We start from the raw sequence: 15,250 nt of genomic DNA, 5'->3' as shown, positions 1-15,250 counted from the left end.
TTACTTTATTGGGGAATGGGGTGTTACATTCCTGATGAGATGTTTATACTCCCATTAATGGGAATACCCTTGGAGATATTTCCGGTGGCCCACAGACGGTAAAATATTTTTTCACCTAATTGTTACAGAGTTTTCATGCTCCATGTACTCTTTGCCTGAACTTTAAAACATGACTTTTTTTCCCTATTTCTTCCTCTTTTGATATGACCCAGAGATTGTGAACTTCTTTTAATATATAGGATTCGACTGCTTGAGGGAAAGGATCAGGCCAATCAAACTATGGTGGAGGTGCATTTTATATGCCATTAAGCTTGCCCTTTTCCATTCCTTGATACCTTTACTTTAGCATAAGCCATTTTCTTTTTCTCTCTTTCTTTTGGCCTGAAGCAATGCAGAAGAGGCATCTTTGATGTAAATTATTTTCATAGTGGCAGCATTGCTCATTGTTTTTTGATTATTTTATTTTGTTTGGTGTAGAGGCATGGGTGCATTGATTATTGGATTGATGTGTTCCCAGCAATAAAGAACTGGAAATGTTGATTTTAATGTTCCAAGAAATCTATTTCCATTGTTTGAATTGATTCATTGAAGTTTTTATATTCATGTCATAAAATTGAATTGTGAGCCGTTGAGGCTTGTAAAAATAACAGACTAACCTAAACAAGACTTTTTATAGACTTCAAAGCTGTTATAGACCGAAGCTCTTTATTCATGAGCACCGAAGATGTTAGCTACTGATGATGCGCTTCATTTATGAAGACTTAGGTATATCTAAACTCCCAGCCACAACCACGATCAGAAAGTTGGCCAGGTTAAGCGCCCCCGCCACAACCACGGTCCTTCAACGCAACAGGATCCTATTGATTTGTTTAGGATGGCTTTATTTTCATGTGCTTGTGTTGTTATCTTTTTCTTTTTTTGTGCTTCTGAGCCATACACGCATACTGCCGAAACTTCAAGTGGGGTAGCCACATCTGATGGGTTTTATTCTCCGGAGTTTAGGGGTGATTTTGGTGCTGGGCTTTTGGATCTCCATGCTATGGATGATACAGAGCTTCTGTCTGAGGAATGTTTCGTTGAAAGGTTTTCTGTTCAACTGTGCAGGAAACGTCATAAATGGTCATGTGAAGTTTGTTCCCATAAAATCAGAATGTAATGTGCTTTATAGTGTAGCCTTGAGAACTAAGATTGAAAACCATGGAATGGATATAGTCCTTGTTGCTCAAAGTTTTCTTTAAATTTTTTATTTTATATGCTTGTCTTTCTTTCCCCTTTTATGAGAATGAAAAATAGTGACTATGCAATATCATTCAGTTGATACATTGGGGTTTAGGCATTTAGCTTAATTCAAAGTACCTAAATCATGTAGACCTGCATATAGGATGAGTTACTTGGCCTTTTTTGGGCTGGAACTAGCTTCTTAACTTAAATAAAAAGCGAAAGAAATATAGGGAGTAAATTTTTCTGAAATAAAAAGGGCGGCAGATTCCAATTGCCTTCTGTAAGCGAATCAAGGAGGATTTCACCCAGAGACATGGTGGAGGAAAAGCTGCAACAACAGTTGCCAACAGCCTCAACAAGATTCTTCTGCTTATCCCTTTTTCTTCTTTTTGAAGTATATCACATTGTTGCTGTAAAATAGGATATTCATTTTAAATTTTATATGTTACTTTAATTCCAAAATTTTGGTCCTGGTGATTTAGGCCCAAATTCAAGGAGCAGATGCAATATTGTGTAGATCATCCAAAGGAGATCAGCAACCTGGCTAAAGTGAAAGCTCAGGTTTCGGAAGTCAAAGGAGTTATGATGGAAAATATAGAGAAGGTAAGGCGGTGTTGCTTTCTCTTCTATATGTCAAAGCAAAGACTTGTAAAAAAATGTCAATTTCAAAGGTTATGATCTCTTTGGTAGAATCTTTTGTCAGTTAAACTAAAGAAGCCTAATTTTTTATTTTTTTGTTTGGAACTATGGTGCCATTTCATTTTATTAACAATTTTTTCTGTATAGGTTCTTGACCGTGGAGAAAAGATAGAGCTTCTGGTGGATGAAACAGAGAACCTTCATTCTCAGGTTAGTGACTTTGTATTGTTGATTTTTCTTTTTCTCCATGTTTTTTAACCTCCCAATCTTGGAATGACTGTGGTATATAAATTATAGAAAAGAATAATAAACCCAGACCATTATTGAGGACATACCGGATGATGAGGAACCATTGTAACCACCAGAATTCAACGAGATTATTTAGTGTTCTTATTACTAATAAGTTTTTTTTTTTTTTTATTAGTGTTCTTATGCCTATTTTGATTTATGTGATGGATGGTTCAAGTGTGAAAGGTATTTTTGGCAAATAAGTTTTGGACTCCGTTGTATTTTACTTATTTTTCTTTCGTTTTCTGGAATTTTGAAATGTCTTTGTTCTGATTTGTTCTCATGATTGAACTGATAGTTGATTTGAAAAGATAGGGATTGTTTTTGGACCAGTTTTTCTTCGCACTTGGTCGAATATCCGGTTGCTTGGGCTTTTTGCTTCTACTTCTGGGCTTAAAGTAGTTTGTGTTTTTTTTTTTCCCTCTCAATGCTTTCGAAGTTATATAATCATCACAAACATGCTCATATGATCTGAATTGATGTGCAATTCTGGAGAAGGTTTTGATTCCAAGTTGAAAATTCAGGGGAAGTCTTCCAATGGTGGGAATGTGTAGAGATCCAAGAACTTTGCTTTCAAGGCACCCCAAGAAAGTTTTACTATTCAGGATTTTGATATGGACAAGATCTATGGCGTTGGTTCCTATTCCAAGGTTTATACAATTCTTTTTCTCTATTTTCATTTTTGCAAGGTATGGTAGGTTTTTCATTGATTTGGCTCATTTGCACTTTTGTAATTTTGGGTGCTAAATGGTTTTGTAAGTTTTCTTTTTTCTTTTGTCGTAGGCTGGGGTTTGATGAGTTGATGGTATTTGGTATTTAATGTTTGTGAATGGTATATTTATGTAAGGTTTTTTAGGTTTTTGGTTTTCAAGTTTTTTGGCAGCATTTCTCTTATGATTATCAATGGGCCCTATGCAATATAATATTGTGGTTTTGTTGGCATGTTTATAGCCGTTTCCGTTCACATTTTAAAAACATATAATGCAAGGGTGTTCGGATTAACAACAAAGATAGTTTGGTAAATTACGTCAGGATGTGATGGAACATCGGGTTTAATATGGATGCCTCCTGAAGTCAGGGCAAACATTTTCTTCCCCATTCTTCATACCCTGGTATTGATGCCCTGTTGTTTTCACAAAATGGAAAATGCAGCTCTCCAAGCTGTTGTGTGATTATGTTAAGCTTTTATAGCATGCTGAACTTTTGTCTTCTCAGCCACAAAAAATAAGAAAAACAATAAGAGCAGTTATTTGAGTTGAGGAGATGTGTAGGTTCTTGAGACAACATGGCCTAGTGGGATTGGTGGAGCTTCTCACCTACACTTTTAGAAGCTTAGCGTGTGTGTGTGTGTGTGGGGGGAGGGGGAGATGCAGAGAGGATTTAAGGATTATCAAGATGAGAATCATGTATGCTGCAGATCTGTTTAGGAAGATACATTGCCTATTCCATTTAATATTTTCCTAGAGAGTTAATTTGGCAATTTTTTGTTTTTATACCTTTTCTTCACACTGTTTTGCCTGGCCTAACAGACAACAACAATAACCATATTGAGGCCCTAATTTCATTTTATGCAGGAACATTTATCATATCTCCAAAAATATTGCAGCACAAGCTTCAGAAAAGGAATGTATCATCCACCTTGGTGCAGAAGTAGATAAGCTTCGACAGCAACTCCATAAGAGATTCAATGTCCTGTCCATCAGCCCCGTCAATGAAACACGGACAAAAACCTTAAATATTCATTTCCGCCAAACTGTGCAACCTTATATTTTTATATCTTAATGAAACATTAGCATGACATATACTGTTGGCTAAAAAAACTGTAATTTAAATTGCCATAGTTTGCTTATTCACTGAACTTGTATGAATTTATGATTTGTTTTAACCTTGTACCGTTTCACTTGTTACTTTATTAACAGTTTATCCATCCGCATATTTCTCACCACCTTAGTGAATTTGAATGAATGCCTACCAATATCAAGATTTATCTACCTGTCCATTACACAGTTTATCAATCGGTTTTGCATCCTTCTTTTCATCCTATTGTTCATTGTGGAGTGACATGTAACCTAATAGGATCCAATTTGTTCTCACAGCTGCAAGTTTATCCTATTATTACCTAATACACGTAATAGTCATATTTCAATCTACTTTCTGCTATTATTTGCTTTTACAGAAAAGTTTTATGTTTAGGCACAATTTTCCTATTCTTCCAACTGGGCAAAAGGCAAAAGTCCCTTACGCGTGTGTGTGTATATATATATGTCAGAGTTAATGATTGGCAAATCAAAACTTGGTGTAAATTATAAGTCTAATATGTTAAGAGTAAAACTTTTAACAAAATAATTGAAATACTTCAGGATGCTTGGCTCTTTTATACAAGAGATCGAATGGAAATACTTCAGGATTTTCCATTCGACTTCCCCATTTTCCACAACCGGTCTAGTGTCACTCAAGTCATTTTCAAGATGAGCTGTATTGATATTTAGATTGCTTTGAATCAGTCATGCAATAAGATATGGTCGCATCGGATTCAGCTGGTCCACGTAAAAAACACGCATGTACGTAGGCTCATCCCACTGCTTGGAATTTTCAACATCGTGCACTTCGGGGCTTGAAATACTCAAGTCATGCAGAAACAGGTACATTTTTTCCAATGTTTCATTTCGAAAATATTAAATTAAAATATTGTTAAAATATAATTTTTATTTTATTATTTAAAAAAATTAAATTAATTTTTATTTTGTTTTGTTTTGTTTAAAAATTTAGAAAATTTATAATAATATAGTAATGATTAGATGAAAACGTTGAAGATTTGAAATTAAAAAATATTTATATTTATATATTTAAATATTAAAATAAAATGAAAGCATCTCTTTATCTCTAATTCTTTTGTTTCATAATTTCAGCAAAGGCGTACAGATTTTTCGTATTTACAGATTTTTATTTATGTCTTTATTTCTATGTTTGGTATGTCTGTAATCGACATTTATATCTTAATGCGAGTTATTTTCCTGAGAAAAAAAAAAAAAAAAAAAATCCTTGGCTTGGAAACAAATGAAATGCTCTCCCATCACGCATTAATGCCAAACCTAACCTTACCGATACAGAAAAAAGAAAAAGAAACGTAATCGTACAAGTGCATTGTTTATGACGTTATTCCTCAATCACGTGATACGGATTATAAGAACACTAGTAAAAGATTCACTATATATGAAGACAAATTGAAGAAAAACTACAAACATATGAAGCTTTTAAGTACACATCTTGAATCTGTTATGATCACTATTTTGTTTGATGTTGGCAATGAAAAACTTTTATTAGTTACCAAACTTACATCAACTCATCTCAACTCATCATTACAATTTTTTCAAATCTCAACACAAAATATAATAAACAATTCAACTTTTTCAAATTTTAAAATAATAATAATATTAAAAAATAATATTCTGACAATATTTTATCATCATAACTCAACTCAATTCAACTCACTTCAACATCCAAACACACCCTTAACATCTATTTTATAAACTTTTTTTTATAAGTATTTGATGTCCAACAAAAGGATGGTTTTAACATATGTTGTTGGCTTAGTAATAATAATAAAAAATTAATGTGTACTTTTTTAATAATGAATAAATATTTAAATTACAATTTGAATTAAAATAAATGCAAATTTCATTATCAATATTTTAATAGAATAGTGATAGATTTAGAGAGTCAGTTATTTGGTGTTGTTAAAAAATGGCTAGCTAAATTTATAAAAATAAATTTTCTAGCTAAATTTTGATCAAACTTTATTGTTTTATTAATTTTCTAACTAAATTTTGATCAAACTTTATTGAGTCCACTACTAATGCTCTAAGAGTACAAGTTCTAAATAAATAAGTCTCACATAAATTTTTATAAAAAAAAACTTAAAAAAATATTCTTTATTAATGAGACCAATTTTTTTACAAATGAATTAGATGAGACTTGTCGATTTGGGGCTTGTACTTAGCATTACTCTAAATATATTAAGCCTTCATTTTGTTATATGCATGAGATAGATGAAAGTACTTGAATATAAAATTATAAAAATATTATATAAGTTTGATAGAAGATCTTTTTATAAAATTAAATTTATTTTTTAATTAAATTACATGATTATGTTTGTTGATTGAATTTATTTATTTTTTAGATTATAAAAGAATGTCATGTTTTGAAATTTTTTCTTATTTTTATTCCATTATATAAAATATTATATTTTTATCACCTTTAAATTATTTTTATTTAAAAAGACTTGAGATTAAAAGTAGATGGCTAATACCATTAATATATCATTAGATACATTATTAGTTGGAAGGGTAATGACCAATGAACGTGTCTGACTAGAGACTTGGATTTTTCAACATCTAAATTTCTAATTGCCCGCAGGCTTTATGTTAAATATTCAACATACAAATTTCCAGATTGGTATCTTTAACGTACAGCGCAAGTCCATCCTTCCTATTCTCCGTAAAACCTAATCATATTGGTTCCTTTGATTTGCAGGCCAAAGAGAGAGGAACAACGAAGATCATGTGTTATTCAAAACGACTTTTATTGCTCGGCATCCTTCTTGTCTTACTTTTTGTTACTCCCATGGCTCAGCACTGTTATCAAACTGGTAACTACACCAGCAACAGTACCTACAGGGCAAACCTCGTTAGCCTCCTGGCCTCCATGTCCAACAACACGAAGATCGATTACGGATTTTACAATTTCACCGCCGGAGAAAATTCCGACAAAGTGAACGCGATTGCACTTTGTAGAGGAGACGTTACGCCGGATGTATGCCGTAGTTGTATCAATTCCACAAGTCAAGAACTCTTGCAGTCTTGTCCCAACCAGAAGGAAGCAATCAAATGGTCCGACTCCGGTAAATGTACTGTACGATACTCAAACAGATCTATATTTGGCGTTATGGAAGAGCAGCCTATGTTTGCTTTTTATAACACACGAAACGCATCCGACGTAGAAGGGTTCAACAACGTGCTAAGGCCCCTGCTAGATAGGCTAAGAAATAGCACCGCACTTGGAAATTCTATTCGCAAGTTCGCTCTGGGAAGCGAGGCAGCCCCAGACTTCCAAACAATCTATTCACTTTTGCAGTGTACTCCTGATTTGAACTCATTGGACTGCAACAACTGCCTGCTGAAGTTATCTGAATATACGTCATCTTGTTGTAATGGTCAAAAGGTGGGAGGAGTATTCGTAACACCAAGTTGTTATTTAAGGTATGAGACATACAGTTTCTATGACCCTGCAGCTGAGTCACCACCTCCGTCGCCTCCGCCACCGCCTATAACGCAGCCAGTTCCCCCCCCACCAGTACTACAACTGCTTCCACCCACACAAGGTACGTATGGTAAGCGACCTTTTCGTTCTGTTTTGGTTCTACAAGGTATATAAATCCTACTGCATGTGCCAACGTTTTATCATTTATGGGGACTTTGATTTTGAGAGAAGAATTATTACATATAAATTAGAATTTCGATAGGCGATTAGACAATTCTTTCTTGTAATCGTAGAATATATCTTTAACTTTACCATATTCACCTCCCGAAATGAGCTGTCTTTATGCAGCACTCTATTTCTTGTCTAAATAAACTTTATTCCACAAAGAGAGAGTCATACTTCTGGGTGTAAACGAATGGTCCTCTGGGCGGTGCCGTCTCGGCGTCTCCCCAGCTGAAATTTTGAAACTACCTTTCAAGTCTGTACCCTCTAAAGTTCTAAACGCGTGAGGAAATAAATCCCTGAAGTGACCTCTTATAAAGTGCCTCTGGCTTGCAGAGCAGAGATGCCGTGTGGTCCACATCTATATTTTTAGAATATAAAATTATATAATTCAGTTCATCGCTTTTTATTAATTTAGCCTTTCAAATGATATTAAGTATTTACGTATAAATTAATTTTAAAATTTATTTCTAACTCCACATCTCATCCGACTAAAATAGAAAAAAGCATTTATATAAATTTTTAATTTACAAGTGTCATGTAAGTCTTTTGAAAAATAGTAGAACTACTTAAATGAAAAAAAAAATCTTTGTTTCTAGGGTAATTAGTCTTTTTTATATATAGGATTTGTACGAAATTTCCACACTTTAAATCTATATTTAATATTATTATTTAAAGTAAGTATTCAACGCATTGAATTAATAAATTAAATAAGAGTTTGATCGAAAAGTGAGAAAATTTTTAAAATATTAATTAGAGACATTTATTTATTTTCAGTGAAAACCAACAATAATAATACAAAGTACTTAGAGATATGAAATGCAAGAACCCATAGTTGTTTTTGGTCCTCAACTACTTGCATTGGTAGTTTAAAAATTAGCTAGGGCGGTGTCAAAACCATGAAGGGTGAATACCCTCTCGTCTATAGTCGAATCGTGCAAATCGCTACTATCTTTCAGTCGAATTTGGGAAAAGAAAAAGACTGACTCGATCATACAATTTTATTTATACCTAACATCAGATATCTAATTCAAAATCAGTCTCTTTTAAACGAATTTTTAGTTTCTTTTTTATAAAAGTAGAACTCTGGTGTCTACAGGGAAGGAAAGTAACTCATCAAGAACTACAATTGCTATAGTGGTGTCGGTTGTTGTTTCTGCTGTACTAATCTTCTGCATGTCATGTTTCTACCTCTTCTATTTAAGAGTGAAGAAGCCAAGGCAAAAACTTGAAAGTAAGTTCAGTATTTGTTTATTTTACATTGTTGCCATCATAATTTCTTTAAGTAGCAGGGAAAATATAGATATCTAGACACCTTGCTAGCTGCATGCCTTTGACGTGATGCATCTCTAGAGAAGATCTTCTCTAAGTTAATTGCATTTCTTTAAATAATTGCATAAATTTTCTTCTGGCGATGCATTAATCTAATTCATATTGTTCTTACGTGAAGGCGTGGATGAAATTAGTAGTGCCGATCCCTTGCAATTTGACATCGGGACAATTAAAGTTGCTACGGACAACTTTTCTGCTGCAAACGAGCTTGGAAAAGGTGGATTTGGTATTGTTTACAAGGTAATGAGACCCAATCCAGTCGTAAATTATGTCATTTTACCTGTCATAATGAGTTACATCTAATATCATGAATGTTGAGGTTATATATGCTAGATTTTGGTATATTCATTCATATCTTTCAGGGTGAGCTTCCAAATGGACAAGAAATAGCTGTGAAGAGGTTGTCCAAGGCTTCTCAACAAGGAGATCTAGAATTTAAGAATGAGGTCGAGTTAGTGGCAACGCTTCAACACAGGAATTTGGTAAGGCTCCTAGGATTCTGTTTGGAAGGAAAGGAAAGACTTCTAGTCTATGAGTTTGTACCTAATGCAAGCCTCGAAAAGTTCATATTTGGTATGTTTTCCATTCCTCTCAAATCCCAAGTTCTATTCATAGTAATTACATTTTAATGGAATTGTCCTGTCTTCCACGTATATTGCTTCAACATGTAATTCACGGTACATTTGCATGAATATGCAGATCCAAACAAGAGTGAACTAATGAATTGGGAAATGCGTAACAAAATTATAGAAGGCATAGCTCGAGGACTTCTTTACCTTCACGAAGATTCGCGACTTCGTATAATTCATCGTGATCTCAAGGCTAGCAACATTTTGTTAGATGCAGATATGAATCCAAAGATTTCAGATTTCGGCACGGCAAGATTGTTTGTACCAGATCAAACTCAAGGCAATACGAGCAAAATTGTGGGGACCTTGTAAGTAACACCTACAGTTTGTGCCAAAGTTCATAAAAAAGATGCAATTAAGTTCATAAAAAAGTACAAGTACCAAAAGCTATGATGTCATTCAAATCAAACAAATATTTCTAATAATTTTCAACTGCAGCGGATACATGCCTCCAGAATATGTAATGCACGGACAATTTTCAGTAAAATCTGATGTGTTTAGTTTTGGCGTGTTGGTTTTGGAGATTGTGAGCGGTAAAAAAAATAACTCCAGTTTTCAGGAAGAGAATGAAGCTGGCAGCCTTCTAAGTTATGTAAGTGCAAATATTTTCTCTTTTATATATGCATTTCCTTTTTATCTCAAAGTCCGACCAGATAGTAAGTCATATGATGTTAAAAAAATAAATGAATGTTCTGTTTATTGTGGTATCTCCCAATGTAACCATCCTGCAGGCATGGAAAAACTGGAGGGAGGGAACACCCTCAAATCTTGTAGATGCCACATTAAAGGTCAGGTCAACAACTCAAATAATGAGATGCATCCACATTGGATTATTATGTGTTCAAGAAAATGTGGCTGACAGACCAACCATGGCTAAAGTCGTCCTCATGTTTAATAGCCACTCTGTTACTCTACCAGTACCATCGAGACCTGCATTTCTTATGCACAGCACTAGATCAGATGTGTCATCCCAATTGGAGAACAGTGTTGGGGTAACAAGACCAGTTACTCGTCGAAGTAGATCTATCGAAGCCTCAATAAACAAAGCTTCAATATCTGAGCTAGATGGTCGCTAACTTTAAATGGAAAGCCAGTGGGAATGCAATTCTACAGGTTCAAGATTCCCATCCCCCACCCCCTATTTTTTAATTTCTTAATTAGCAACTTCTCTATAAATGAAGATGGTGCATTGGTGTGTACTTCGGCAGCAAAAATATATATGGTGTCATTTTCTTCATCCCAAATGTTTAGACGTGATTAAACTTTAAATAATTAAGCTTCCCTGCTGTAAATGTTGTGATTAATTCCCTCCCCCGATCAAGGAATGTCATTTTTTCCTTTTTTGTTTGAAATCTAATTTTTGCGATTATTTTCTCAATTTTCTTTTCTAGTAAATTTGTTCAAGAAATTCCATATAAAGCATGTGAAATGACACATTTCGAACAATTATTGGAGCTGACAAGGCATTTCCAGTGGTTTATTGACATGAATGTAACAACAAATAGAATAATTTTGATAAATGGTGAAAAATTCAGAGATTAGAAGGTTCAAATTTGAGACCCATATATTAGATTTGTGATATTAATTTACCATTTTTTGACAACAAAGCACACTGCACATTTGTTTCTTCCTTCGTGCTTCAAAGAGACATACAATGGGTGCTTTTGACGCTGTGTAGAATTACATTTGTTAATCATGACATCACGCGTGTTGTGCTAGTCCATATATACTCCAAGACCATCTTTTAATCTAGTTTACAGACTCGAGATTTCAGCATCCCTGGACTTCAGTGCTTGAATTCTTTTAAAACTCAGAATTTTCAGCATCATGAATTTTCAGAATTACAAAGAAGCAGCGCCACTACATCCTTCCTATTCTCCTTTTTTTTTTTTTTGATTGACCTTCCTATTCTCCTTTAAAACTACGGGAATCACATATATATGAGCTCAAACCGTTCCTTCGTTGGAATCTTTCAATTTGTAAACTAGAGATGGGAACAACCAAGATATGTTAATTGGAGAAATACTTTTCTTCTCCGTACCTGTTGCTCCCACGGCTTAGCATTGCTATCAAACTGGTAACTACGCCAGCAACATGAGCGAGTACCTTCAGGGCAAGCCTCGTTCGCCTCCTGTCCTCCATGTATTCAAATTCCAACAGAGAGATCGATAACGGGTTTTGCAATTTCTTCACCCGAGAAAAGACCGACAAAGACAACGCTATTTTGAACGACAAAAATAAAAAATAGAACATATAATTTTAACTAAATTTTACCTTTTTCCTTATAGTTGGTGAAGACGCAAAGCATTTGCACTGAGGTAGAAGGGTCTGCTTAACCCATGTCAACCCGAGCGGCTGAAGCAGGTCAAGTACCTTTTTTGATTTGATCTCTCCGTAGCAGATTAGGTGCACTCTTCAGAAAATAAAATAAGAATATACTTATTTATTCGAAAATAAATGACAATAAATAATAATAAAAAAGTCATGCTACCGGACAACAGTTACCAATTGTTTGACCGATAATAGTAATTTGTTTTTTGTTTTTTCCTTTTACAATTTTTTAAAAATATTGAAACATTTAAAAAAAAATACATAAATTCACTAATAATTACTTTCTCAAAAATTAAGAAAAAAATTAAAAAAGGTCAAACCATTTGTTTATCATTTCTCAAGAAAATAAGAAGAAGATCCTCATAAGTCTTGCATAACAATAAGGATGTAAAAAAAAATTGAAAAATTGGTTGAATCAAACCAGACCAGAATGAATCTTTATAAGCAGTCTGGTGCGATATCAGTTCTTAAGAACTGAAACCAGTCCTAAACTAGTATAACGATTTAAACCTAACTGATATTAGTTCTTAACAGCCCTAGCCTCTCTTAAAATTCTACATTTTTAATAACTTCAAACAAATCGCAAGATCAAATATATTCCTATCACTCTTTTTCTATCTCAATAAAAATGAAGCATCATAGTATCACATTACAACACTCATGAGAAAAGAAGAAACTTACATAGGTTAAAAAACAAAAAAAAAATAGTTATTGGATAATGGTCATTCTGTTGCCCTATTTCTAACAATATCACACTGGAACACTCATGAGAAAATAAGAAACTTCCAACAAAATAGTGAGATAAAAAAAGTTATCAATTGAACATAATTTTTCTCATTATTCAGAACACATGAAGCATCCAAAACAGCAACCATAAAGCATCTCATTTTTCTTATTCTTTTTTAATTGAAAAAAATAAAAAAAATGAGAGAAAAAAAAGATCTTCTATCTCATAAAAATCGTTTTCATCTTTGATTCACATAGTTTGCTTAAATATATACCTTACATCTCAATATTGATTCCCAATTTGGGTGTGAACTTTGATTGTAAGAAACTTTTCCATCCAAAAAAAACGAATTAATTTCCTCCGCTTGCAAAGTTCGAGCAAGGTCAGAGCTCTTGTTTTATATCTTTTGTGGGGCCGTCTCAATCAACTTAAAATAAATGAGTGGGCTCATGGATGGGCTATTGTCCGATTCACCCTGCAACCGCGTTGAAAAAGTATACAGATATAGGGCTGCTGGGAAAAGATTAAACGAGAATTTTATGAATAGTAATTATTAAATGATTGATAAAATAGATTAAATTAAATATTTTTTAAATTTTAGAAAAAGAAATAAAAAATAATATAAATTAAAATATTATTAGAATATAATTTTTATTTTGAGTTCTTAAAAAATTGAATTATTTTTTATTTAAAAGTTTGAGATATTTGTAATAATTAGTTTAACAAAATTATAATAATTAATTTAAAAAATTCATTAAACTATATATAAAAATTAACATCAAAACCCAAACATTCCGTACGTGCTTACGTACGCTATTCTGGACTGCAAGAAAAGTTTGTTTGAGCTTCGATCGGTCCACCAGTTTCAATCGGCACTTGTGTTGTGATCACAATTGGGAACATTCAACATAGTCTGTATTTTCGTTTAGTTCCAGTTGTGCCATCTCATATCCAGCAAAACTTCGGTCAGCTGCCAATATTATTGCATGCCTAAGGGTCGCTAGCTATATTTATTCATTTAATAAATTAAATTATTCCTATGCATCCATGCATCTAAAAATTATTAAAATTGGACATTATGATCTCCCAATTAGAATGGTAAGTGAAATGATCAATTTATTATTATTTTATAACTGTACATGGAATAGAAAGTAATTTTATAAGATTTGTAGAAACTAAAATTAAAATAGAAAATAGAGATGCGAAAGGGAGTAGGAGAGGGAGACTTTGAAGATTGTATATTTGCTGTAAGCGGGTTTTTTTTTCTCCATCGACCCACAGGGCAAGCACACGAAAGGCTACTAAGAAGTAAGTCAGAGAGCCTGGCAGGAGCCAACGACCCTACTCTAAAAAGAGTCAGTGGGCCTCTACAGAGTACTCGGCACATGAGCGAAATTCATCCACAAAGCAACCCACACTTAGAGAAAGTGGACGGTAGGGGCAGAGGGGATTTATCGCCATGACACCTCTCCGATGACACCCTACACTCTAGAACATGTGCATACAGATGGGCAAGAAATAGGAAAAACCCTTAATCTCTTGAAAGTAGGCATGTAGGAACTTAACAGGGAGCTGCGCCGCATAGGGCTGCTACCCGCATGGTGCGGGGCGGGGGGTGCCCTTCCCCGCACCCCGCCCCGCACCATGCGGGGTTGGGGATTTCCCCACCGCCCCCCGCCCCCGGGAGGCGGGGGCGGGGTCCCCCGCCCCGGTGCCGGGGGGCGGGGGAAAAACCCCCACCCGCCCGGCCCCCCGGATTATATTAAAAAAAAAAATTTTTTGGTCTAAAAATATTTTTTTAGACCAAAATTATAATATATTTTAAATAATAAATTAAAATTTATAAATATAAAAAAATATAAACTCATTAGAATTAGATTTTGGATTGTTTTGGCCTCCTAGGCCAATCTTTATATAGGAGGCCAAGGCAATACAATAGTCATCCTTAAGCAATGTGGGACTTACTACTAAGTCCCACATTGCTTAAGGATGACTATTGTATTGCCTTGGCCTCCTATATAAAGATTGGCCTAGGAGGCCAAAACAATCCAATGACTTGAATATAATTTTAAGTCTTTTATAAATTGTATATATCTATATACAATATATTTATTTAATATATATAAATAATTTTTTTTTTTTAATGTGGGGCGGGGGCGGGGGCGGGGCGGGGCCCCGCTGGGGTCATCCCGCCCCCGCCCCCGCTATACCCTCTCTATGCGGGGCGGGGGACCCCGCCCCTGCATGGGCGGAGCGGGTTAGCCCGCCCGCCCATGCGGGGGCGGGGCGGAAGCCGGGCGGGGCAGCGGGGGCGGGGCCCCGCTGCCCACCCCTAGCGCCGCATTAATGGCGCCACTCCCTAGACTCTATGCTGCATTAATGACGCTGACCCAGAAGCCACGCCATATTAAAGGATTTTGATAGAACGAACAGTAGAAATGATATAGGCTCCTTAAAGCCAGGTACGAGCTATCCCCACCAAAAACCTAATGTAGAAGTCTATTCCCAGGTACGAAGAATTATCTCTGATTCCTCTAAATTTATGCACAAATTATTCAAGAGATATACTGACTTTAGCATCGGAGACTCTCCGGCCGCACAA

The 15,250-nt window shown here is 34.8% G+C and overlaps 2 protein-coding genes across 4 annotated transcripts in view; both read left to right on the top strand.

Annotated features, from left to right (window-relative positions):
• Positions 1-10,882, top strand: part of LOC121264375 (putative receptor-like protein kinase At4g00960) — a 46,258-nt gene extending 35,376 nt beyond the window's left edge. The window contains exons 1-7 of one of the 3 annotated variants that reach the window (XM_041167519.1): positions 6,587-7,537; positions 8,729-8,863; positions 9,080-9,201; positions 9,324-9,534; positions 9,661-9,898; positions 10,029-10,182; positions 10,322-10,882. In XM_041167519.1, the coding sequence (XP_041023453.1) occupies positions 6,709-7,537; positions 8,729-8,863; positions 9,080-9,201; positions 9,324-9,534; positions 9,661-9,898; positions 10,029-10,182; positions 10,322-10,666 (2,034 nt within the window). In that variant the 5' untranslated portion in view covers positions 6,587-6,708 and the 3' untranslated portion in view covers positions 10,667-10,882. Of the gene's footprint in view, positions 1-6,586; positions 7,538-8,728; positions 8,864-9,079; positions 9,202-9,323; positions 9,535-9,660; positions 9,899-10,028; positions 10,183-10,321 lie in introns of those variants that run through there. The other 2 variants (XM_041167521.1, XM_041167524.1) reach the window with 2 other exon arrangements.
• Positions 875-2,269, top strand: LOC121266404 (vesicle-associated membrane protein 722-like). Its single transcript, XM_041170220.1, has 5 exons — positions 875-1,083; positions 1,169-1,227; positions 1,478-1,589; positions 1,704-1,824; positions 2,008-2,269. The coding sequence occupies exons 1-5, from the start codon at positions 875-877 to the stop codon at positions 2,116-2,118; spliced, it is 612 nt and encodes a 203-aa protein (XP_041026154.1). The 3' UTR covers positions 2,119-2,269.
• Positions 10,883-15,250: the final 4,368 nt, after the last annotated feature.

Source organism: Juglans microcarpa x Juglans regia, chromosome 5D, assembly GCF_004785595.1.
Source record: "Juglans microcarpa x Juglans regia isolate MS1-56 chromosome 5D, Jm3101_v1.0, whole genome shotgun sequence".
In the NCBI taxonomy this organism is placed as follows: domain Eukaryota; kingdom Viridiplantae; phylum Streptophyta; class Magnoliopsida; order Fagales; family Juglandaceae; genus Juglans; species Juglans microcarpa x Juglans regia.
Note: the sequence above shows the minus strand (reverse complement) of the source record. Positions and strands in the feature narration are given on the sequence as shown.